General features: G+C 36.4%; 1 protein-coding gene across 1 annotated transcript; it reads right to left on the bottom strand.

Annotated features, from left to right (window-relative positions):
- Positions 1-276: 276 nt before the first annotated feature.
- On the bottom strand, positions 277-27,435 carry LOC140141822 (pyruvate dehydrogenase (acetyl-transferring) kinase isozyme 2, mitochondrial-like). Its single transcript, XM_072163687.1, is given in 13 exon segments — positions 277-2,216; positions 3,758-3,859; positions 3,861-3,872; positions 4,312-4,425; positions 5,355-5,456; positions 7,849-7,925; positions 8,694-8,771; positions 10,627-10,713; positions 12,989-13,109; positions 13,692-13,755; positions 14,224-14,295; positions 17,418-17,559; positions 27,036-27,435. Coding segments are annotated over 13 exon segments (1,242 nt in total). The 5' UTR covers positions 27,154-27,435; the 3' UTR covers positions 277-2,063.

The raw sequence follows: 27,435 nt of genomic DNA, 5'->3' as shown, positions 1-27,435 counted from the left end.
ATAAAATCGACTCATTCTAAACTTTGGCAAATGTTATGATATAGGCCTACTCATTTCTTTGTTATGATAATACTTATTTCTTTCTTATCTTTGGTTAATCACAGGTATAGCCCTGATGACTATCTACCACACAAGCGTATAATAAAATACATTGCAATAATTACACCCCAACTAAGTGGTATCATACGTTTACTAGTCCTTTCAGCAAACTGTTAATATATATACAAATCCAATATGGACCAAAATAAAAATGTGTCACCGTGTAATATATTGGTAGATATGGTAAATAAGGTAACTTGTACAAGATCATCTTTTTGATATGGGCTTTGTGCATATTTGAGGTGTAAAGATACACCGAATACTACGGATCTCTTGACTAATCTTGGGCTATAGCTAACTGTTGCAAAAGTATCATACCACAGTGGTTTCAACTTATTTCAGCAACAAAGAACTTGCTAAGAATTGGCAAATTGTTTCTTGAGCTGTACATGATATGAAAAATACAATCTTAGGGCTCATATTGAAATACCCTACCAAGCTTTCACACAGAAAGAAGGCAGGATTCCCTCGCTAAGCACCCGCCTCAGGAAAGCTTGGTCATAAAAGCGGATGGATTATATGCATCAGTGATACACCCTGCCTTTTGAAGTGGTCTGGTGACAAGGATTATAATAAAAGTTTATCAAAGACTGGCAATTTTATTGATTGTTGAACTAATTGAACTAATTGAACTCATCGCACAACCCAGGAAAGCGCGCTCCTAATTTCAGTGTTAAAATCACACAGGATTTTAACAAAAGAAGGCTAGCACAGGAAAGCTGCAGGATGGCGCACACCTTCCTGTGTAAGGGAATTTTAATATGAGCCCTTAAACATATGTATACAAATTTGAAGAACTGTTGTTGGACAAGTCCAGGGATAACGATATGTTAACAAAATTTTGTCAAGTCCCTATCTAAAATCCTGACGACTTTTCAAGAATTAGTATAATTTATACAGCAGTGCATAAATAAAAATTCAACCAATCCTATCCTATGTTGAGCCACTCTCTTACTTTGTGTTGAGTTTACGACATTTTGCTCTGTATTAACTAGACTTTCACATCAAACTTAAAATTGGTAAAACACTTGTGAGATGATCAAAATGAAACTTACACCATGGCATTACTTATAATACACTGTGACTAAGTCATGCATTTGCATATCATCATGACTGTTTCATGTCAGGATAAACTTATCATTTCAATTTTTTGAGTGAATGTACGTTACTATTTGGTTGTAGCAGTTTGGCAATATAGTAGTCACACATTATGCTTTACTGCTTGGCATGCAATATTACCAAAGGTTTAAAAAACAAACAAACAAGAGGGCTTTTACAAGGAGTTTTTACGTTAACTCTGCAAGATTCAAAATATAAATATGTGCTTGTACATAACCTCGCTGATGATAATAACACTAGCCATCACAAGTTGCACACAATAACTTACAACCAAAGTAAAGTACTATTATATAGTATCGCGGGTACACATGTTTTAACAGGGTTACAACAATTGCTTTCTACTTTCATCCTGAAGTACAAAGTCCTTGTTTATGCAACTGTCACTTGCAGATCGTTGCAGTCAATACCTGTATTTAAAGCCTCAACTTAAAAAATCTATGACAATAAAAAGTTTTAGCATAGAGCTCCATGCCCAAATAATAGTATCTGAGGCTACAATTTGTCATATCTGGCATTACCAGAACTCCAGCATTGGCTTTAATAGATCTACACCTTTAGAGCAGCTGCATTCAGGTACTTTGTACTTCACAACTGGAATAGAGTAGTGGAGGGATATTTGGGCCACCCTCAATATCCGGCCCTTACATCTTTGGTGGCATCTTCTGTGTAGATTAACGTAATGGCAACAAGCATTATATCCGACCGTTACGACATCTTTGGTGGCGAAGACTAGCATAATGCCAATATTCCACATCAGGTACAAAGCAAATACAGTTCATATGTACAAACAGCGCCGCGGACAGGAGCACAGAGTCTGTACGTGCACTTGACCGGCGCCACCATGTCTACCTGCGGAGCCCACCGCCAATTCCTGTACTGAAGTATCTTGTATAACCAGTAGGTGAGCTCCAGTCACTTGTTGGGGTATTGGCTTGGTAGTGTTTTGAAACCGATGTGTTGTAAACAGGGAGGAGCTCATTGGCTTCACTTTCTAGCACCTGTAAAACAAGCAATAAAAAAAAAAAAGGTTTTAATACAATTAGAAATATGCCAATCTTAACAAACAGATGATAAGTTGTTCCGTGGGTTTATAGGTAAGGTTGAGAGCTCTTCCAAGCTTGGGGTAGTAGATAGGTTTTACCAAAATAACAGAATATTTTACACATTGCAAATTTTTTTAAATGGGTTAATAAAAATATAAAAGCGCAGCAATTTATAGTGCGCTACACACTGGTATAAACCAACAAGTCTCACCATGTACACTCAACAGGTATTCACTGACTACTGTGGCCCAATACACAATAAAAAAACATGTGGGCCAACCTTTAATAAAACACACTGTGGGGTAGATTTCTTGGCCCCTTAGGTATCCATATTTTGCTTTCTGACAAAGTAGTCGAAAGAATGTGTGGTGCACACTAATTATGGAGAACCGTCGCTATTTCTATCTATATTTGGCAAATATTGTCTTGGTTTTATCGAAAGGAAATGTTGAAGGCAGAAAAGAACAATATGTAGTTATAAAGGTCATTTGGCAAACTGTCAGTTATCATAGCAACTGGCTAATTGCTGAGACAACAAAGAAGAGGGAAGGCTTTTTTCTGAAAGGGCAACATGTATGGCTTCAGTATATCTTTTGTTCCACACACAGACTTCACCAATAGAAGCACAGTCAGCAATTTGTATTTCAAGACTACGGCGTGCAAGCACAACTGACTTTCCTTGACTTCCTGCAGTATCAACCTACCCTTGTGCCTAGTGTGATGAGTTTAAAACACTTAAGTCTCATTCAAATGGGTCTTCTTGAAAACAAAAAGCCAGGGTAATCACCAGAAAAAATGCAACAACCTATTCTATAAGCTACATCCATGCACAGAGTATCATTTCAAATGCGCTTTTACTGACAGTGCTAGCTTTCTGGAGCTCTCAAATTGATTTAGTGGATCTGCCAAATGAATGACCGAGCACTTCACTTAATTAAGTTGGCAACGAGTGGGCGCAATCACTCACACTCATTCAAAATGAAATGGTATGTTTGGAGATAGGCAAATGAAGTTACCAAGAGCATGTTTCATTATTAGGAGGACATTAAGCAATATTGGGTGCAGTACTGTACATGTAGCAATTGATCCCCAAACACACATCTTCATTACGTATGTCCACGTTACACAGGGAAAAATGAGGTCTTATACCCTACTACGCCCTCTAAATATCCTTTCTCGCCCTCAAGTTAAACACTGCGAGGATGTGAACTTTAACAGTTCACATTCTCGCAGCATTTTACTTGCTCAGTATTATTGACTTTGAGGACTTGACATGACAACACACAAAGGACATTTTTCAGGTCCTCAGAAACGGGGGTGTCAATTCTTCCATTATTCGTCCCCAAGGGGGAGGGAATAATTTTAGTAATTTTTAATAATTTTGTGTTTTAGAGAGAGAGTGAGTGAAAGAAATTCCAAAAGGATTCAGGGAAGATTAAAATAACTATTGCCTCCTTTGGCTTGTTTGAATTAGATCATTGTGTCACTAAGCTTACCTTGAGGTAGATGATGGCATCTGTTCCATAGCCATCCATAGATGACAGACTTAAGTCTCCCATGAAATAATTGGCGTATAACTTGGAGATTGGCAAGTCGTAATCCGTAACCAGCCTAAATAGCAGAAAGAAATACATATGGTTATTACTATAGAGTAGTATTTAAGAAACACCATATTAACCGGTAAGTTATATTACTGATCTACAAAAGCCAGGTTGCCCTATGCATGCTGGGAACTAACAATGGGTTTTGTAACCATTCATCGATCGGTCAGTAAACTTCCCATTTAGCACTGGAAGTTTTTAGTCAATTGCCAATTGCTTTTCCGCCTAATTGGGTGATTTACATTCTGAATTCTGGTAAAACTGCCCAAGTACCTGTTTTTGATGCTTTTGTGGAATAAAAAAATTGGGATACTTGGGAGTCATTCACCGGGACCTGACAAGCTAATTCGACACACCTTGGCACTGAAAAGTTTTAGCAACACGGCATAACCAAAACGGCATAAACCGCATACGGCCAAACTATTGCTGAAAACCGAAAAGACACTTACCAGTGGTGGTATTGTGGTGGATCCAGGTTTGGGCGGATTGGGTGCAGTACTGTACATGTAGTTGAATAATTTGTGGATTTTACTCCTTGGGATTCCGCCACCTCTGTCAGACACCTGTAACGCCAAACAACAAAATTAATATTAGAATACAATTTTGGTTAAGTTTTCAATTGGCACATTTGTTTAAATGTCAAGAATGAGCTTCAAAAGCAGGCAAGGATGTGAATTTTCAACAAAGACTGCAGACAATTTGGCTTATAGACTACAGAAGATATAGCTCAAGCCAGAAGAAAGAGTAGATCTCTGGTAACTTTGTATAGTGGTTCTGTGCATGTTGTTCTGCAGAGAAATGAAATCGGGCTGAGAGTGTACTTAAACACAGAAGATACTTTTGACCACTTTAATACTCCTATCCATGGCCCTTCTCTGTTATTTTATTTCTAACCAAACTAACTTGCAAGTGGCTTTGTATTCATGCAATCATATATTCCATATTATTTTTCAATTTAAAGGAAAGGTTACACAGCTTTGGACCTTGACATTGCATGTCCAAAATAGGAACAGAATCCTTATTATTAACAAAAGTGCTATTGATCTTTTTCTACATTGAATTTGCACATAATAATATTGCATAGTGTGGAGACTGTGAGCTCCTCAAGCACCTGTACAAAAAGACAGGTTACTCCAAATAAATACGGAATGAATTATAATAGTTGTCAATGATAAACCCACTATAATTTGGTTCATCTCAAGTTTGGTAGTGACGTATGCATATTTCCCGTGCCGCAGTATCAAATCGCGCGCGTAAAGTTAAATGCCCTAAGTGTGCACGCACACGTACATGAGCGTTTTGCTGGCACGCTTGCAGCGCAACCGTGAAGAAGCATTGACGTTACTACCAAACTTGAGGTGAACCAAATTATATACTTGTGATTCTGTTAAATGAACGGGGCATGTGCAGCAATTGGTGACCCTGATTGCCGACACACATATATAGGATACTGCACTTGCTACCTTGCATAGGAACTGTGCTGTGTACATACCTTTATTGTGACATCTTTCCTCCCTTTGGTGACCATCACTTGAACCTTGGGGAAGTCATACGAGGATGACCCATAGTGCTCCATAACAGCACGCATTGCGTTCTGCAAAGACAATAATGGCATTGAAAATTAGCATGAATGCAAAAACAACCTAAAGCATACATACACAGTAATATTTACCTTGTTATCAGGCCAAGTCATTAACCATTCCCTTCATGTTCACATAAGGCTATTTACTGGGAGTATTCGGTAAGGATAAATAACAAATTGTAAGGCTCCAATACCTAGCTCCTGTCCAAATCCAAGGACTTTCAAAGCCACTGAAAAGCAGATTTTCTTGGACTTCATAACTATCCTAATAATGAAAGGGTTTTATATAGGCCCTATCCCTCATTTGAATAAACAAATTAACATACATTTTGCAGATGATGAATGTCATTATTAGTGGCATAGCATTCAAAGTGCACTTCTGTCACCTAGATTCACCATTGGTACAATATATGCACTATGCAGCCCTGCAACTATTATCTGTTTTAACTCCAGTATGGCCTCATTAATTTCCCTGGACCTTTGGGTGCATTGTAGCAGGATAAAATGCATGCCATGAGGTGACACTGGAGCTGGAAAGATAATAATTCATCCCAGGGGGCCACTCATATAAAAAGTTGTAAGCATGCGTGTGAACAAAAACTCGGAATATGGGTGGTTTTTTTTCTATTGCAACACGGGCCCTTGCACGGGCCCGTGTTAAGGGTCTCAAAATCATTGATTATAGCAAATAAGGGTGTCATTTTTGACACCATGTGTCCGTGTTAAGGGTAATTAAATCTAATCACATTCCTACCCTTACAATCGTCATAATAAAATATACTGCCCTAATAATGCAGGCGATAATTATGTTGAATAATGATAACTGAGTAGGCCTAAGCCTACCAAATCCATTTAGGAAGTATCCAATTAGAGTATAATAATAAAGGAAATAAGAAACCTTGAAAGTTGATGTCTTTTAGTTTTTTCTTCAAAATTGATCATGCATCCTTGCTAAGGGTTGGATTTAATCCACTTGTAACTTTGTCCTTGTTAAGGGTATGGTTAACAAACCATTATCCTTCTTAAGGGTCATTTTGAAGACACAATGGTTGTCTTTGTTAAGGGTGCTTTTTTGAAGTGCATTCACACGCATGCTTACAACTTTTATATATGAGTGGCCCCCCTGGGTAATTCATATCACACCACCATTTTATATTGTGTAGCTCTTTCATTTATTTTTTCCACTTCCTTGTTGCATATTCTTGGCTGGCACTTTCATCTTGCATGTTAGCCTACGGTAGCACCCTGCTGCTCAGATGCATTAAATGAAAGCCATATTCCCACACTTGCTGCATTACATACATCCAAGCCCCAGGGGCACACCTGGCTGATTGACGCAATCTACACTCAGTTTTAAACTTCACTGTCAAGAATTTGCTCAAACTGCTTCCCATCCTTTCAAGCCAAACATTTTTTAAATAATTCTAAATCATAATGAAAAAATATGTCTAAGACAATTAAATTTGCCACTTCCAAGGCATGTCTGTAACAGTGTCATGTGTAATCATGGAGCCTTGCCAATAACAGTTTCCTCTTGGAGACATTATTCTATTTGCATAATTTAACCTATTTGGCCTCCAGTGTCAACATTAATGTTGTTGCTATAGTTTTCAGCAAGGTTCTTTAGTGGTCTGTTGATTTGGCACTATTTATGGCGTAACAAAGAAGTGGGGCTCTGATTAGCTAATTTAATCCCTTCATCATCACATCGGCACCTCACTCCTTGGTCAAGCTGCGTAGCATCGTGTGACCTAGTTCTTTTTACGCGATTATCAATAAGAGCAGATTGACACAGCTGAAGGAATTTACTGAATACTATTTTGTTGAAAGCAGTTCCTTTCACACATCATGAATCCATTATATTTATCAATATCATACTGAGCCATATCCCCAAGGATGTCTACCATTAGCGAGCTATACAGTATGTTCAAACGCATAACGCAGTGCACTTTCATTTGATTGGAAAGGTTAAGTCATAATGTTATAAATTTCCAACTTCATATGCTTAGGTTGATCAAACACTTTCGGTTTGACGAGGCCATCACTAAAGTTTGTTCGGTTTATATAAGGCGGAAATTATTCGGCTTTTGTTACTACGCCAGTCAATAAAGTCCCAAATCACGCTCGCGTAAATTCACATAAGCGTGCGCTAGTCACGCATTATGCAACACACAATTAGCGTAAGCATTGCATCCAACTGCATGCACAACATTCTATATCAATACACGCCTTATATAAGCCAACTAACTTTATTCAATTGTAGTTTTGGCTTTTTTGCTGAAAAATATTTTCTGGCAAGCAGGTCTAAAATGTTTCGAGTCAGGTGGCTTGTCTTGGTCAAGGAAATGAACTAAATATATTTATACATATATATATTTTGGCCCGGCCTTTTTGTAAGACTAACCTTAAACAGCTCAAAGAGCATATGATAGAGATGTGATGGAACATAGACAATCTGAACACCATTTGTCTTGTCTCGGGCTGTAACAAAAATGAACAACAAACATATAATTTATATGATCGATAGGATGTAAGGATATATTAGTTGTTCTCTTTATATTCAAACTTGCATCAAGATTGCATACATTCAAACAAAGTACTTATTGTTATAATTTGTTTCACCTCAAGTTTGGTAATGACGTATGTGCGTATTTTGCTCGCCGTAGTATTGAATCGCGCCGAAAGTTTAACACGCCGAGTGTACATGCACGCGTAGAGAGGTAACTTGTTGGCATGTGTGCGGCGCAACCGCGAAAAAGCATTGATGTCACTACCAAACTTGAGGTGAACCAAATTATAGTGCCACAACTTGCAAACAAAAAGACTTAAGTGAAGTTTTTAATCCACAGTTTTTATTTCAAAATTTGCCTCACTAAAGATTTGTACTTCTTCCACTAGTCTTCATTCGTTTCTCTTGGAATTTTCACTATTCTAATAAGCAGTATTGTTAGGACTAATTTATCTCATTAGATTTAACTAGACATAATGAACTCAAACATTGTACCAATCATTCATTGAACCTAGTTTTAAGATGCGTGGAACCATCAGATCAATGTTGACTCATAGACAGGGACAGGCGATTTGCGCGGAAAAAAATAGCAAATTGCGCGGAGATTGCGCGGAACTTTATTTTAGTGCAAATCATGTATCCCTGCCCATAGGAAAAATATAGCCAATTGCGCGGAAATAAAGTTCCGCGCAAATCGCCTGTCCCTGCTCATAGACCACTAGACTTAAATGATTACTCACCGTTGACCCATTCCAGGTCCATTTCAGGTGACGCTAAGTAATACTGATCACAAAGATATCTTGCACTATCATAGGCTTCTGTAAATGGAGAAAAAAATCTTTCTTTACAAACAGTCAAAATATGGGGCTATCTTTTAAAAATCAAGGATAAATGCCAAGACAGAATTAATGTTTTGTTTTACAAAAATTTGTACATGCATATCTGCTTTCTCTATAGTTTTATTGCTAAAATATTACTTAAAAAACAAATCTATAGGCCAGATAGCATTTTGAGGAATTGGCAAAACTGACACTTTATTAAATGTCATTAAACGACAAACACCTGGATTTTAAATCCCTATTAAAGCTTGCATCCATATTAAAATTTGCACAATATATTGGTCTCATCACATACATTATAATGATGTATCACACAGTTGTGGAATAGTTATTTTATGTAATATATATAAAAAGGCAAAAATTCCCAAAAATGTGGGTGCAAAATGTTTTTTTTTTTTTTTTCGCTTGACAATAATATCGTCACATTTGTAAATTTATGTTGTTAGCAGACCAATTACAACACAGTGACCAATAGAGCCTATGTAATACACATGCATGCACAACTTGCAAACGCACAATCGAAATCAACTAAAATTTTGGGAACAAGGTTTTTTTCATGGATATCTATCTACTGAAACACACATATTATAACAAAATACTCCATTAATGACCAACTACATGGGATTCCCTTCTCTTGTGGCAAGTTGCATTAAATTACCACATTTTCCTATTAAAGCCCACCTTTCACTAACCCCATTAAATTATCATTGAACGGTTTTCATCAGACTATAACAACCACATGCCAGTGAGTAACATCAATAATGTTCTTTTTAAATGTTGCAAGCCAACAGGTGTTTGTCATCAATGATCTGTCGCCAGGAAATGAAGAGTAACATGTGTGTCATTTTGCCCTCACATATAAAAATGCAGTATGACAAGACTACCATACTTTGTTTACGGTACTTTGGAAACATTATTGGATTCACACAATTTCAAAATTATATGGCATATAAAAGGCAATATCATCCTAGCAGTCACAGCTGGTGAGAGAAAAATCACTAACTGATCAAACCCCTGTACAATGCTACCAGCATTCAGTTGTGGCTAGCGATGTAGCTAGAGGGATGCCTTGAAACTAACTGGGGTCCATTTCATAGTAAGTCACAAAATCGTTCGGAACTTGTCGTAAGTTCCATTTCACTTGGGATTTACTACAGGGACCCTTCGTCTTTGTCTACTATTGGGTATTTGTATGGTTACTTGAGTTACGAAAGGTTAAAAGTTTAGTGAAATGGACCCCTGGTTGCTAATTGATGCACTACTAGGACATACTGGCATCTTCTGATCGATATATCCACGATAGCTTTTCCATTCAATCAGCAGAAATGTGTCATGAAAAATGTTTTTGCTCTTTGGGTATGATACGGGCATAAGGCAATAATTATTCTTTCTTCTGCGTTCTCTTTACATTTTATCTCAGGGGATAGATTAAGATGTATTCAATTCATCACATATGCCTGAAATTCATTTCATTAGTGTAAGTGCTTCATTATTATATTATTATGCACTTATAACATTATTGCATTCAACCATATATTTGACATAGCAACCTTAGGCATTGACATGTCATGGAATTATCGTCTAATCTGAACCTCATAAACACACAGCCTGAAATTTTGACAGAAATCTATGTGATCAATTCTTGTGATAATTCAAAGTACATGTACATATACAAATGCTTGAATCTTGTAAATTGTTTTTATCTATAAAATGTTAGTTTTGTTTAAAAATCACACAATTTAAAATAACATTCCTTTTGGAAAAATCATTTTGATTCTCAAAATGAGTGCTATAAATCCAATGCCTATATTATGTGCCAGGTGTCACAACTTACCGTGTATAACAGACACAACATCACAGTATGGGTCTACACTGCCTATGTGAGTTGGATGTGTTTTGGGTGCACTGCCAAACAGTAATGCTGCAAGGATGAAAACAATAACAATTCCACTGTCATTAATGTAATTTGTAAAAGAACAATCGCAGAGATGCCAACATTAACATCCAGAAAATAGGGAGGATTCAAGCAAAAAATAGGGAGGTTTCTAAAATTACATGCAACTTCATATGGTACATAACTTATCAGAAATAGTGAAGTTGCAAAATTTGGGTGTCAAAATGGACAAAAATGTTTACCAAAATAGGGAGCCTCCTTCTCCGGAGAACATTTAACAACATTGATCAGGTGGGTTACAGGGATATCACATTCTTAAAAACAATTTTCTTTGCCATTTTTTGCCGAAATACCTTAATTTATTCCAAATATCATCATACAATTCCGAATATGTAAAAAAAGGTTGAATAGTACAAATACTCAACCGCTGAATCAATGCCATCAATAAAATATTGAATGGCACATTTACATAATCCAGGTATTTTGAACAGCTGCAAGAAACGTTTATTTTCCGATTTTATTTCACAGTAAAAAGCCACAAGCATATAAATACTGACGTACAAGCAGTAAATAAAATGATGTTTACTAGTAAACAGATGAAAACACCACCAGGTGGTTATTTTATGCAAAACAATAAAATGACACCAATGAATATGACACCATCGACAGTTCTTTAGTTTGAATCACACCTAATCAGATGCATCAATACTTAAAAAGTGGGTTGTCAGATTTTTTCATATTGTGTTTTCAATTTTAAATCATATTGATGAGGTCTGCTAGTAGACTATTAATCTGGTCCCTGTTGTTACCTTATATTGAGGCCTACCACTATAACAATTGATCCGCATCCACTTTTTGAGTAAAATTGCTGTGCAGTTGTTTGCTCAGTATAAATGACCATAAATGGGGATGTGCCACAAACATGGGTCACATTTTCGTCAATTTAGTATATCAATGCCCTCTTTTCTAGACTAATTTTTTTGTCTATGGATGGACCATTTTGTCACTTTTCTAATTTTTTCCACTGAGATAATAGCCTAAAAGTAACTTACTGCTGCCAAAATTTTCAAAATGTAAATGTGCCAAAAATTTGGTTGAATTTCGCCAAAAATATGGACATTCTGGTGTACCGATGGGGTGATGGGTATGAAAATTTGTATATCGATAGGTCCTATCTCAAATTCTCAGTGGTCCACCCTACCCAAACCAACACCCTTGGGCAAAATATGCATCACAATGGTACACTGCCACGTGGGATAAGGCTGCCACTTTATGTTCATATCATCTAAAGGAAATAAATGTCAGGACTAAGATTTTACAGGGGTTTCGAGAAAAATATGTGCTATTTGATGGGTTTTAAAGTGGAGGGGAGGAATAATACAGAAAAAAATCTGGTCACCTAACTATTACAGAATCAAACTCACTAAACAGGATCTTTTACACAGAGGAAAACTTGAATAATGTCCAAATTTTGCTTATCATATGACCAATTCTGGAAAAAAATAGTTCCTTTATTTCCTTCCCATATGAGTCACTGTTGACAAGCAAAAACTTGCAAGATGCAGTAAGATTTTGTTGTCAGTATTGCATAGAAATAAACACTGGCTTGCCATTTCAACCAATTGGGAAAACATTTTAAAACTTCTGCATTTACCTCTGTGAAATGGGTCAGTCGGTCAGGTTTTTTTTTATATATTTTTTTTTTATTCCGGACAACAATTATAACCCATTTCAGGTGTCAATCAAGATCGCCTTTTTATCTTCCTTTTATTATTATTATCATTTTATTTTTGCTATACTGTTCCTCTTTTCTTTCTTCTTGTTTTCCCTTCTGCTGCAGTGCCTGAGTACCACCAATCAATAATTCACTTTAGAATTGCATTTTCTTTACATCATCAATCAGAAATATAGTTATGGATCTAGACATCTGGAAATTGTTGACGAGAAAGTGAATTAATTCTTGTCTATCTGACTTACAAAATGAACAGCTTCTCATTGAGTGATAAAGAAAAGTATGTCAGGCTGAAAAGTCAGCAAGAACCAGAGATTTCACTCGTACAGATTCTCCCGACAAGAATCTAAGTAGATTCCCCTAAACATATTTTCGTATGTAACCAAATTCTGACCCTGTGTATGAATAACCACATCCTTCTCCTACCATGCTCCATCATGGTGCATCAGTCAACAAAAGATGAGGCTTGCCATTCTAAAAAAAAAAATTGTAGTTAACCCGATTAAAGACAGCCCACGATTTTTTGAGTCGTACATAGTACGAGGTAGCATAGGAAGTCACTGTACTTACTATGTTGGTTGATAAGCATTCGTATACTTATTCTGCTCATGTAGAATCTGTCTAAGAAGTACTGAATATTGTGTTCCTCATGTGAGTCTATGCCATAACTTTCCTTCATTTCCAATACACCCTGAAAAGAAAAAAAGAAAAAACGGTAATCCTGAAGTTTGAAGGTTATACCCAGTGTTCGAATTAAGCACTTATCCTCTTGTCCAAAAATCACTGGGGACAACCATATTGAACTATGTACTTATCCCCTGGACAACCACTATTTGGATTCTTTGAACTCAAAAACATGACATATATATTTTGGGGACAACCAAAATGTTTTCAGGAAAAAGCTTTAAGAAAATCCTGTTAAGGTTAGAATTTAGATGTTTCCATAATTTCATTGTTTAAAAGTGAAAAGATGAACTGTGCTGATATTTTTACCAATTTATGTTATAAATTGAATGTTACAAATAACATAAGTGTTGACTGATCCAGATAGGTAGATGAGAATATCCAACTGAAATCTGATTGGCCTTGAATGTCGGATTGCAGTGTCTATCTTGGGCAGGGTCGTCCATCAATATTCTACATGTAATCCAATTTTAGATGAACAACATATCTGATGAAGGCCACATTCATACATTTTGACCAAAAGTAAGCAACTAAGCATTAACAGATAAAAGCTTACATTATATTTCAATTATATCATTTCTTTTCTTACCTGCGCCATAGTTTCTACAACGTTAGCGTGACGATTTCTGATGGTGATCAGCCTACTTGTGAAACTGAAAACAAGGACAAGATATATCAAGGATTAATAACGATGTTGAAGTCCATGTGCAACAATTGCATGCACAGAGATTACTCCCAATCCCAGAAAATATTATTATTATTTTTTTTTTGGGGGGGGGGGGGTTAAAAAAATATTAACCTGTTTTGTCAAATAAAAAATAGCGAAATCCTAATCCTTTAGTTAGTTCCACTTTCTTGGAAGTATACCATACAAAGAGAAGGATACACTTAGAATCATGATATCCGTTGATTTTAGACAATGGACAAGGTCCCATAATGCACTTTTGACTATTTTCCCAAATTTCCAAGATATTAATATAGAATCTATTATCTAAGAATAATCCTCACAACCTTCATAAGAAAAATTATCGTACATGGTTTATTTCTAAATTAAAATTTAACATTTAATACATGACCCTTGGACAGTAAATATTATTTTGAATGCAAGCCCTAATTCTTACTCTGATAAGCACACCATATCATCCTCGTGGCCTTCTTCAAAGTGTACCAGGTCTTGCAGAGTTTGCTCATACCTATATATATTATCAAAAACAAAAGATTAAATAAGAGAAAATAAAGTTTAAACAATGGAGATCGAAGACAAATAATACAACGATAGCAATATATCTATGATTGATAGTTGTACTGAATACAATAACATTGAAAGGACATTGAACACTGATAATAAAAGGACATTTACTGTTTATAAACATGACTAACAAGAAACTTCCACAGTCATTTGTTTTTTTGTTCTGTTAAAATAAATCTACAAAGCATTTTAGCATGAAGTTGACATTAACATCCACTTCTCATATTTTCTTCAGGGAACATAAAATGGATGCGCAAGGGGAGAAGGTCAGCAGCTTTGTTGGGTTCTCAAATCCAAAAATAAATGTTCGCACACTGCATTGGGCATATGGGGGGGGGGGCAACATGGTAAGCTACATTCTGATGGCAAGACGAACACCAGCGTTCCCACCATATAATCCATGACAAGGAGGCTACAGTATGCACTGCAGCAAAGGCGTGCAATTATTACGAGTGCAATTATGTGTGATTGGCAAATGCCAGTGTTCATTCAATGTCAGCTTTCTACCATGGGAAACAGTTGTGCCAAAACAAAATCCTTGACCAAAATATTATTAAATACAAAAAAACAAACAAAAAAGATGACCACACTGTATTAGACCTATACTATCCCAACACAATTGTGTCACGACATTCAACAGACCCAGGGCACAACAAAATAGACAGGACTTTGAGTCTATGCTCCGATTCGGTGTGATTGCATCAGCCAGAATTGTTTGTTTACTATTTACTTTTGATCATTAATCTCTTTGTAGTTCAGTGTACCAGGGTTGGGTGTGTGTCATGCAGGGAATTCAGGATATATTCATTTATAATCTGAATTGACAAAATGCATGTATAGCTGTGTTCATTACACTCAGTATTTTGTGTGTAAACAGGTCACAGGTTTTACATTTGTCATTATTTTTTTCCTCTAAAACTTTGACAAACACAGATCACATTTTGATATGCAGACCTGTGTTAGCCTGGGTATATTTGTTTACATTTTATTTTAATTTAATTTTTTCTGTTTTTCATTTTATGGCCAATAAGCTACCAAGCAATTGTGTGAATCCTGCATACAGTAAATTTGTCAAAGAACTCTGTCCACAACAAAGGTCACAGTGGCCTGGGTATTAAATAAGAATAAAGATCTGCCACTACCCCAAGAGATAATGATTAGGGTTAGGCTTAAGGGTTAGCATTAGGGTAGGATTAGGGTAAGGGTTTGAGGGTTGGGACTTTAACAAGGGTAAGGGTTATATGGATATGACTTTAATAGGGTTAGGATTATAAGAGACATGGTTAGGATTAGGATTACAGTAAGGTTGGCTTAATAGCATGTTCACCAGTGCACTGAAACAAACAAATAAACTTGACCTGTCCACAGAAACAGAAATAGATTTATGCTTTAAACATGTATTTATACATGCACGTGTGTATCTGTACATGTATGCTTGTAAATAGGTGCAAGCCTGCATGGCAAAAATAACCCTCAAAAATTAATTTTTTTTAATAGAAAGTAGCCCCTGAAAGGAAACTATTTTGAGATTTGCCTGCATACAAGCCTAGCTGCATATTGTTTCAAGTTTATCCCATTTCAGATTTTGATTTCCAGTACTTCAATGATTTTTCTAGCAGGTCGGCCGAGATGTCAGCTTCCAATTTAGTTATCACTGAGCCGTGTACGTTTCACATACATTCAATTACATTGTAACATACATTAATTTGTATAGAGATATCAACTCGCACCGTACGTAGCTGCCAAAAAGAACATTCACAACCCAGTCATAAATGTTAAATATGATACTGTGCATCACATTTAAACATGAAAAGACAACACAGTCACACACATGTGATAAAGCAAGCCTTCACAGATTAGCCGATTCACACGTATGTGACATTAACGAGAGAGCCCCACGTGACTCTCTCAGTATTGGTAAACTTCTCCAGTTGCACCTTATGTGGAATTCCACTCAGGCCGCTGGCAGTTCATCAAGTGCTACTCTACCTCTAGAAATAGACTTTGGTATTGATGGCAAGAATAGCAATGGAAATTTTCCATGATGTAAATATTGATGTCTTGTTGCGATGCTGACATTTCGGTTCATAGAGCGTCTTGTACTTATTGGCAAATTGTGGTTCCACAACAAACTGAAATTGGCACTTACAATCTTACATGATGTATCAGTGGTGTACCCAGAGGGTGGCTTGGGGTTAATTTTTGGGTTTTTCTGTAAAATTATACAAAATCAGCCCATTTTAGGTACATTTCTGCCACTCAGAAATGTCTGGGCAAGTTTCTGCTTTTAATAAAATGATAAATTATGTAGCTAACCGTTTATCATCTCGCAAGTAATGGGCCAACACGCCCAACAGTATTGTGTATACATACTGAAATAGTTCATTTATAAATTTATGTTCTGTACTTTTCCACTACAAAAAACAAAACTGATTCGGTCAGCTTCAAGTTACAGAAATGGCTCCAACCGGTACTATGCCTGATTTTAGCTGCATATGTTAAAACCATAAAATATTCTTTAAAAAAAAATGTTTTTCATCCTAAATAGGTGTAAAAAAAAGTTTTCTATCCGAAATAGGTGTATTAGAATTGAAGGCTTGATCGATTGTTTATATCTGAGGTATGCCATTAGCAGCCAGGTATGAATGTTGTCTATGCCCATTGCCCAGCCCTAAACCAATCAGACACATCCTTAGGTAACACTGGAATATTTTGGATGCCTTGCCTGGGAAGGATAAAAGGTTCTTGCCTCCCAATGCCCTCACTATGAACCAAAATGATCTCACTTGTTATGGCATAGTTCATGACCCCCATTCAACAATCATAGCTCAAAATTTGACCTCAAGTTGTGGGGTTATGAGTTTTTGTACCCAACACATTCAAAGGTCATTCTAGGTATGTACTCAGTATTGGGTTTAAAGAACTGTGCCCTTGTAGATGAGCATGTCTGAGATCCTACAGCATCTGTGCTGGCCACATCTACACTTGATGCAAGTTCAAGGTAAGAAACATAGGCTGTCAACAAAGATGGTTTAGAACTTTCACAACAAAATTTCTGGTACCTACCAGCTGGTTACTATTTTGACAGACGGCATGTGCAGGAGTCTAAAGGGTAACAGGTTCATCTCCTTCATCATGTTGGCTATCCTCACTGGTAGCTCTTGCCGTAAGAAGGTGAACGACTTGGCCTCATCACCATCCTTCAGACCTGCATGAAAAACGGAACAAATGGGGGGTAAAAACAGTTCATTTGACTTGTTGAAAAACATCCAACATTTAAAGAGGTTACTATACAGACTTGTAAATTAAGTAATTCTTGGCCAAGCTCTAACATTATGAATGCTAGTGGTTCCGCGATAAACATACATGTACGCACAAATAGTGCGGTACAGAAGAAAGTATATGTACGTGCCTTATATTGTGTAAACGCTTAATACGCTACACGTACATGGATGCAACACGCATGTTCCAGCTTGGCCAAGAATTACTTAATTTACCTGCAATTGATTAGAGCTATGTTCTTGAAAGGTAGTGCACCTGAGTTACTCTCCACAGTGCCCAGACAAACTTTGCGTTTTTTTGGCACCCATTAGCTGTGTTTATTTAAAAGTCTGCTTCTTCCAATTACTATGCATAATTGGACCTTCTTGAAATGACTCCAAGTTAACAGTTTCACCCCATAACCTTTTATAACATAAAGTACACATTAGATGGATCTAATGTTGCATTTTGATGTGACAATCTTGTCCATACTGTGTGAACTGATGGGTTCCAATTATTTTGATACTACCTGCCATTTCTCTTGTCTCTTGCCCTAAATAGCAGAATAAGCATGCATTCTTAATTTTGCATTCGCAATTTTTGTTTCCATGTTTGGCAGTGTTTTATCCTCTTTCTTCAGTTGAGCTCAATGGCTCAATGTATGAATCTTTCAAACAAAAGGGATGTGTGAAGGTTAATTTTGCCACCCTAGCTAGGTCTATACAAACTATAGTACTACACCGTGTAGTTTACTTTGTCCATGGAAAACTCAAAAAGTCAGGATTTTGCTCCCTTGACACAATGGTGGGCGCCAGGGATTTTTTGGTGTGGTGTAAATAATTGCACTGTGGAGTCTGAATCGGACTTTATTCTCCACCAGTCTATGCTATTTTATATAATACTGGAATCATATCCGGCTTAGAATCCACAGTACATAACAAGTTCAATGTACACTCTATGCTGTAGGCATTGAGAAAAAGGGCTCGTGACCCAACTTTCAAAAGGTCGGTTAATGGAAAATTTTCCTGCTACATATCTTCAAGCGTCTGACTTTGAAATAACAATGCCAGAATATAAATAATTCCTAAAAGTGTAGGCCTATAATGTCTGTGTAAGCTGAAAATCAAAAAATTAAACAAGTGAAGGTAGTGAAAAATTGGTATCCTTCTCAACAAAGGTATTGAAAGTGGTGAAAATTTCAACTTTTACAGCGCTAAACTTGATCTCCTGATTTCTTTGAACAAGTGACGTAGGTAGCTTCCTTTTACATTGCAGTATTATATAAGTGAAAGGTAGGGAAGGATGTTAGGTCATTAGGTCCTGTTACAGATGACTGTGTCTCTGACAGCTTCCATGATCTAATAAATATTTCTGTTGTGATAAAAATTCCTTTAAAAAGGAATGGGGCCCCCAATGTGAGCTTGGTCGTGATGGGGTGAATTCCATGGTGTTTAGATTTGGTATTATTATCTGTTTTACAGGGTATGGAATAGAATTCAAAACATTGATTGTATGTAGGCCTACAGACATTTTACATCGCATCCATGGTTTTTAACTCTGATCACCTGACTTAATCAGTTTTATAGGGGTAGTGCAATAATTATGTGTACCACAGGGCAAATTATGGGGGGGCATTTTGGCAATGCTCGGGGAGGAGCTTAGGGGAAAGGGATGGCAGCTGCCCCTGCAGAACGCCCCAGATGCTGGCTGCCAGAAGGGTTTAGATTATTGTCGACAATTTTCATCACATATTTCCCTCTGAAAGTAACCTTGAGTCCCCCTTTTCCCTCCTTCTTGACCCCTCTGCAATAACTCCTGGCCACACTGATTGTATTATAAATTTTGGGAAGGTCATTTCGGGGTCACCAGGGGTCATCTGAGGTCAAATTAGTAGAAACTGTTGTATGGGCATGAAACTTAGTGGGTACAATCACCATCAGCCAGATAATCGCGACAACCGGGAACCGCCAAATATGGGTGATCGCCTACACCGCCTGAAATTGACCGATTTCCTGCAAAGATATGTTAGAATTGAGGCCTCAACAGCAAAGAAATCTTGTGTCACTAATGCCGTCATGCCAATGTGGGGTTTCATGGAACTCATTTCCCCTGTTTACAAATAATAACACAAATGCATCTACATGTACAATGTACGTACAATAGGCAACAGGTTCCACTTGTAACCAGGGCAGTCGCTTTAAATTTCGTCTGGGCAACCAAAGAAAACCCTGGGACGGATCGACCACGGAAGCTTACCCATTATTCTCCCTACTTTTAGTTGCAAAGAATCCACTCAAAAGACCCAAGGCTCTGGTCTCAAGTATAATTTTAATGAGTGTGCAATAGACAGAATGGATGGTGTGCCTTGCAATGCCGTAAGGAATTGAAAGTCTATGGTTGAAGACAGACATATCAGTAAGCAAAGAAGATGATGATCAAGTCCCTAAACAAATCAACTAAATTAATTGATGTGTAGCTGATGGAAGTATAGAATGAAAGATTAAAGTTACATGTACCTGGGAAAACCTTGCAAGTAAATAAGTGTGTAGCTACTTGGGCACGGAAGGGGTTAATTTAAAGTGGCATCTAGGGCAGAGCAAAATCGTCAGAAAACTAAATTTCTCACCAAATGCAGTCAGTCACCCTTTGAAAGACTTGCTCAACACTCTTGAACATTGCATTTTTTCTTGCCATCTACTATATATATTCAAACATTTCCCATGACCTTTTTGAAATCTTTTGTATAGCTAACTGGCCTGCACTTTCCTAAAAAAAAACTGGAAAAAAATGAAAATGTGTGAAATTGGGCAACAAGTGAACACAGAAAACTCTCATAACCCATTTAATTTGAAACTAGTGCTCCAACAAAGCCTCCAAGAGACTCATTGATTGGATTATAAGGTGGAATAATTCCACAGCACTTTTACTAAGCGCCACTGTTGCACAAATGTATGAAATGTATGTTCAAATAAAAATGGGCTTGTCTTGCACTTTTGTTTGTTACCTTTTAACTTTTAAGTTTTTGTCTTGTATTTGTTTTTAAACTACAGCATGTAGTTTTTGTTGTTCAATTTAATATTTTGTTGTCTGTCCCTGAAGAAGAGCAGTTTATCTGCTCGAAACGTCAGTTGATTTTTTGTCTGTTAGGTTTTGTTTGTCCACTATGTGCACAGTGATTTTCATCACTCCAGTGTTTTCCTGGCAATTTTGGCCTTTGACCATCGAACTTTGCCTGTTTTTAGGCCTACATTGGTTGTTTGGTTTTTCATGTCTGCTTATGTGCACAGTGATTTTCATCACTTATTCTAGTGTACTTTTTCTTCTAATGCCTATTTTGTTCCCCATTATGTACTGTCTAGTCTGTATTTTACTTGTTCCCCCACGTCAAGTTGGTGTACCTTGCTTTTTTTTCTTTCCTATGTTCAAATAAATAAATATTGTGATAACAATACACACTAATTTTTAAGAGGAATCACTTGAAATTATTTAAGTGTACTCAACTCAAAACTTTTATCAAAAGAAGACAATAAACAATGAAGAGATAAACATTTAAAAGTACTCTTCAACTTGAAAAGCAAAATACACAGGTGTTCATGATCAATGAGATATTACAGATATTAGTGACCTTTCAAATTAATAAAATACAATATGATGGAAAATAACCAAGTTTCATTGATGATAATCCTGATCATTTGCAAATATGGAAATACAAACCACAAGTGTAGAACCAGACCATTAACTTTTCTAGTAATCATTTCTTTGATTTGAAGCACAACTTGTAGTCATGTTCAAGAAACATGTACATGAATACGAAACAAAATAAAATTGATGTTTTACTTCATATTCTAAATTAATTTTTCTGGGTTTTAGTACAATGTAATCATGATTATGTGGAATGGCCACATGTTGTGGTTAAAATACTTAAAAATACATTTATTCATGAGTATATAAATTGTGGTGACGTCAGACTAGGCCCGTATTACGTAAATGCATGATCTCATCTAATGGCGTTAGGGTGAATATAAAATTGTACAAAATATAAGATAAGAAATACAGAAATATATACAAAATATGGATGAAATCTTTTTTAAAAATGAGTTTGACACATGAAAAGGAACATGTAGGCCTACATTTTGGTTTACAACATATTTAATCAATTGGTTTATATTTCTGAATTACATGGTTTTAAATAGGAAGACACCAGCACCATTTTCCCAGGGGTGTGAAATTGACACAATTTAAATGTTCTTCTAGATAGTTCTACTCTCACATCCCTGATTCAATTTATTTTTGTATTTTCAAAATAGTAGCATACCACACATGCATCCAGACTAAACAGGCAAAGCCCTTTAAATACACACTCAATGCTGCATGTTGAGATGATTGCGTCATGCATCTGATTGAGAGGTATGACGTGGGTGTTGTCCTTATTGCAGCCATCTGATTGGCTGCATGCTGGAGGTGTGTACGTGCTCAATAACAACAGCTCTATTACAAATGTTAAACATGTATGTAGAGTGCAGTTCCAGTATTTTAATCCACAGCAAATATATATCTGGCCTACATCCTTTTAAATAATCACTGTTCAGCAAACACACAATGTCAAATTTCAAGCAATTCAGTTTCATTCCCTGTATTAGATGCTCATTCAAAAGACCATGAACTGGTATGTCAAAACTGAAATAAACAAATGGTTCTTGCTACATACATTGTACAAACAATCTATAGATATTTTAATGTTATTGTTCAAAATCCATGTTTGGTCAAGATCTGAAAATTATTATTCCTTTTATGAATGACTTGTTTGAAATTTACCATTATTGCAGTGTCATCTTGCATCAATGATAAATTTGGTACCCGTAGTCATGGTTTTTTTTTGCCAAGTTACAACTGATACGCCCAAATCAGAAGTTGAGAAAACATTGAATACGAATTGGTCATCAGTGGGCAATATAGTCACCTGAGCTAAGGGAAATCATGGACAGGCCTGATTAGACATCCATGATCGCACGTGAAAACAGAGTGATTAGGGGGCTGGTATTTTCTTCGGAAGGGGGGGGGGTCCCAAATTTACAAAAAATTGGCATCAATAAAATTGTGACACCCCCTATTTCGGCAATAAAAATTTAATGACCCCCACCACCGATACACCTTACGGGGGGTCCCCTAAACAGGCTAAAATTGTATTGAAATCAGTCTTTTTGAATAAAATAAACACACTATCTGTGGTCATGAAAAATTTTATGACTGACCCCCCATTTTTCTTTCCAAAAATGTATGACCCACAGTATATTTGGGACCCACCCCTTGCAAAGATAATGCCAAACATGTAAAATTATAGATTCAACAAATTATAAATTTTTAAAACAAAACAACAAAATACAAATGAAATTTGAATTTTAAACAAACAAGTAGGCCTACTGATATAATTATCAACATGATACAAAATCACGGTGCATTGTACATAGCATCATGTGATTCAGATAATGTGCTCACACATAATCTAGAGTAAATACATTTGCCACATGGCAAACCATTATGATGCAGACGCTGCATTTACGTACACAGCAGTGGGCGACTGAATTCCCGGTATTTATGAATAGGAACTTACTAGAAGTGATTGAATGCCTGCCTGACTGTTCTAGAACATGTTGCATACAGTATTCAAAATGCTTAGCACTACTTTTCCAACTTGCTGCAATTAAGTGCAATCCATAAATTTTTCACATCAAGGGGCCTCCTTATTGATCTGAAGACCCTCATGTTTAATATGAGTGATATGCCATCTTGCTGCCTCCAGCCCATCTTGCACACAAAATCAATGTCAGACAAGTCCCACGACAAAACTACATGTAGGTGATCAATGTTTGTTTTTAGAATAAATTCACAATCAGCAAAATATGTGTGAAGTCAACATTTTTAAAAGCGTAAGAGCTACATGAACGTATCAACATCCCTAGTACATACATACATGTAAAATGTATTGTACAACTTATTAACCTTACATGTAATTTATAACATTTTGTTTGAAAGAGCATTTTTAATTTGAAATCTTTATTTCCATTGTCTTTGATCTGTGATTATTGCAGCAGCTGAGTTTCATGTACATGTATGTATGATGGTCGATGGACATCAAATTGTGAATTCAATCACACAAACCTGCACGTGCTTGCACATACATTTGTTTACCTGCTTCCTTAGGCCTATCAGCAGATTACAAAGTTCAGTCAAAGAACTTTTTTATAAAACAATTGTATTCTGTATCATATCTTTGATGTACTCTTGATTTGATAGGGCTGTATTTATATCCTCACATCAATACAGTTATAAAGGTCCATAACCCGATCAACAACATCAACCCCCCCCCCATTTTTTTCATTGTTGATAGTATTTTTGGTATCACATAATAGTAGGCCTACTATATAGATTTTGGTTTCATGGCCAAGTAATATTTATCACAAGTTCATGTAGGCGTTGATAGTATTTTTGGTATCACATAAAAGTAGGCCTACTATATAGATTTTGGTTTCATGGCCAAGTAATATTTATCACAAGTTCATGTAGGCGTTTAAACTTTTATGTCAACATCACACAATAACAAAGTTAGTTAGTAATTAACACACCTTGGCTAATTAACAGAGTGCAATTAGAGTAACTGAAAATGGCACGCAGGTAAATGTAGGTAAATACATGACAGAGGGAACAAAGGGCATCCTGGTATAAATAGCAAACAAATGACACAATTATAACAAAGCATCAGGAAATTGTGGAAAATTCCACATGGTCCACAAAATATAAATGAAAATGGAAACTACGTACAGTACAACGATCATTTATATACAGCTCTGATTCAACTTATTTATAAGGTTGATTTTTTTATAGTTTTTACAGCGCCTGTGCAATGGAGCTCCTCAAAAATGAAGGTCTGTACTTATCATGCAAGCCTATATCGGTGTAGATCTTCAACACTTTTCATTTGATAAAGTTGATCCATGGATGTCTTTAAAACAAAACACCATGTATTGTCTTTCAAAGAATTAACATTTTGACTTTAAAAAAGTTTTAACTTTTCATTTTTGAGCAGTTAAACCTGAAATGTTGAAGATTGTCAGTGAGTGAATACACAAAATAGTTTGTCTCCCCAGCAAAATTTACCTTGTACTATAAGTTGTACCCATACATTTTGTCTGGTATTTGCAAACTAAATGAGTCCACATGAATTCATAGCTCAGGGAGTATGATTTAGCGCGTTAGTCTCCTCCTATCCACCTATCGTTCTCAATATTATTGTGAACACAATGCGTACCGGTAAGCAGTATTCATTAACGGAACTGAAAAGGTCTGCAATTTCTATGTTTGTACCAGGAATTTTCCGACATTGAGATAAATTTCTACAAATTTGTTCAAAAGGTGGATCATATTTTAAACTACCGTATCACTAAACGTTTTATAGAACTTGTGGTTGCCTAAAAAGTAGGCCATTTCGGGGGCTTCACAGTCTGGTCATTTTTTCCCTGCCTCATGGGTTTTGCTCAACTGTAGATGTACAACCAAGATGGGTCCAAATGAAAAATTCCAATTTCACTCTGTTGCATTTCAATTCAGGTTTAGACTGTCCGACTCTTCGAAAAAGGCAACTTCTGCTCTATTACATAATTTTGTAAGATACAGACCTTTAATACAGAACATACATTTAAAAGATACAGAACTCAACTTCATTCAAATATGAACAGAATATTTAACATCAGGTTGCATTACCGTAATTGCAAAAAGGCTGATCTACTGAAAAACAATAGCAAATAAAGCAATGGACTCTACACTCTAGCCTCGAATGTGGAACTATCATGCAAATTCAAAGCTAGGAGAGTTCTTGAGTAAATCGCAAAGTTCTCTTTGCATCATTTAAAGGAGGATTTCGTGATCCTAGCATCCTCTTTTTATGATATTTTACAGTAGATATCCATGAATAGAGCTTATTCCCAAAATTTGAGTTGATTCCAATTTCGTGTTTGCGAGCTACTGTTTACACTGCTCCATGGGCCACTGTTGTAAACTTTAGTTCTGTATTATATATACCAGAACGAAATTCAAATTTGACGTCGATATTTTTGCTAAACAAATTAATCTGCAAGAAATTTTGGGATGGTACATAAACATTAAATGTAGCCATTGGTTTCCAGTGGTATAATAAAAGTCTTAACATTTTTTGAAAAAAGTGGGGGGATGAGGCTGTGGATCACAAAATGCCCTTTTAATCTGAATGTGATGGGAAGCTACAAAAAAATTACCACCTTGGTTGGGATTTAACTTTTAAGGGGGGTCAAAAATGGCTCCGACTTCGTACTGTCTGTTGCACTATTTTTTTTTTACTTTAAAAGGCCTCCAATTCCCGGGGTAGGCACTCCCTATTTGAAATCAAATGGCATGGATGTGCCTCAGCCATGTTAAAAGTAGGGGGCATTCAGGTCAAATGTACAGTTACAAAAATATGGGGTCATTCGGTACACAACCTGAATAAAAATGGGGTCATTCGGTATGAAACTTTGAAAGCAGGGGTCCATTGGGGGTAATAAACTGTAAAATGGGGGTCATTGGGTACAGGATTACCAAATGAGTGTCATAGAGTCCCAGGCATTGAGTACCGGTACACATAACTGCCAAACGGCGATTTGAATCAAATTACAATTGGAAGCAACTGGATGATTGAATTCAGCAGGGATTTGAAGAAAAATCAAGTATTTCTCGAGGAAAACACAATACCATACCACCTAACTTTGGGAATTAAAAAGGCTGGTCATTTGGTAGCAGGAAAAAGAAAAAAAGGGGGTCATTGAGTACCTGAATTTTTTTAAAGGGGGTCATTGGGTAGTAGGGCAATAACACAAAAACAGGGGGTCATTGGGTACAAGCCGGTTTGGGAAGGGGGGTCTATCCCGAGGCACATGATGCATATCCGTCATGGAAGTGCCCGCTCCAATTATCATAATCATAATCTAGCAACATTTTTGCCAAAAAAAGTCCTTTTTCATGGAAATAGCTTATGTTTGTGGATTTTGTGGAATGTAAACAATTAACAATGCATGGAAGGACATTATATTTTACATTCACAACTTACATTCTATAAATAATAGAATAACCTCTCAATTATCAACTCGAGCATGCAGCTATAATATTATAATTAAACCATGAATGATATTAACTTTAGATGTCTAGACAAGACAAGAGACACAATTTTCATGGACACATGCCATGTGATGGACAAAAAGTAAGCAACAATTTATTTCAACATCAGAAATTAGGCTTAGCTATTAAATTTTAAAAGGCCATGATCGGAGGTATTAGAAAAAAAGTTTATAATAATTTATATAGTAAAGCTTATTATTTGTAGCCTGAATGTGAACATGATCATTAAAGCCTACTTACCAAAATCTAGAAATTGCTTGATGGACAGAGGAGATGGAGAAAATTTGGAGTAATGGTCCATCCTGGACGGAAGGTTTTTGGCCAAACTCTGGAGCAATCGTATCGACTGCCTCACCATTTTGACTTCGTATTGTTCTTGAACAGGTGTGATGAAAAAGATGAGATGATACTAGATGAGAACTCAAACTGCAATTCATCGATGTAACTGTGTTTTTGATCTTGATCTTAACTGTCTACTGGTGTAAAACCACGTCTATGCCTTGTGCGATATTGAAAACAATGAATCAGCTGACTGGTACCGGTTTTCCAACGTAGCATGTTTTAATCTATTTTCCGCACGTACAAATGTACATACAGTACAATTCCACACAATTTACGAATGGCGAAATCAAAACACAAC

The sequence above is a fragment of the Amphiura filiformis genome, chromosome 20 (assembly GCF_039555335.1).
Source record: "Amphiura filiformis chromosome 20, Afil_fr2py, whole genome shotgun sequence".
Taxonomy (NCBI): Eukaryota; Metazoa; Echinodermata; class Ophiuroidea; order Amphilepidida; family Amphiuridae; genus Amphiura; species Amphiura filiformis.
The sequence above is the reverse complement of the archived record's forward strand: the minus strand, read 5'-3'. Positions and strand labels throughout refer to the sequence as shown.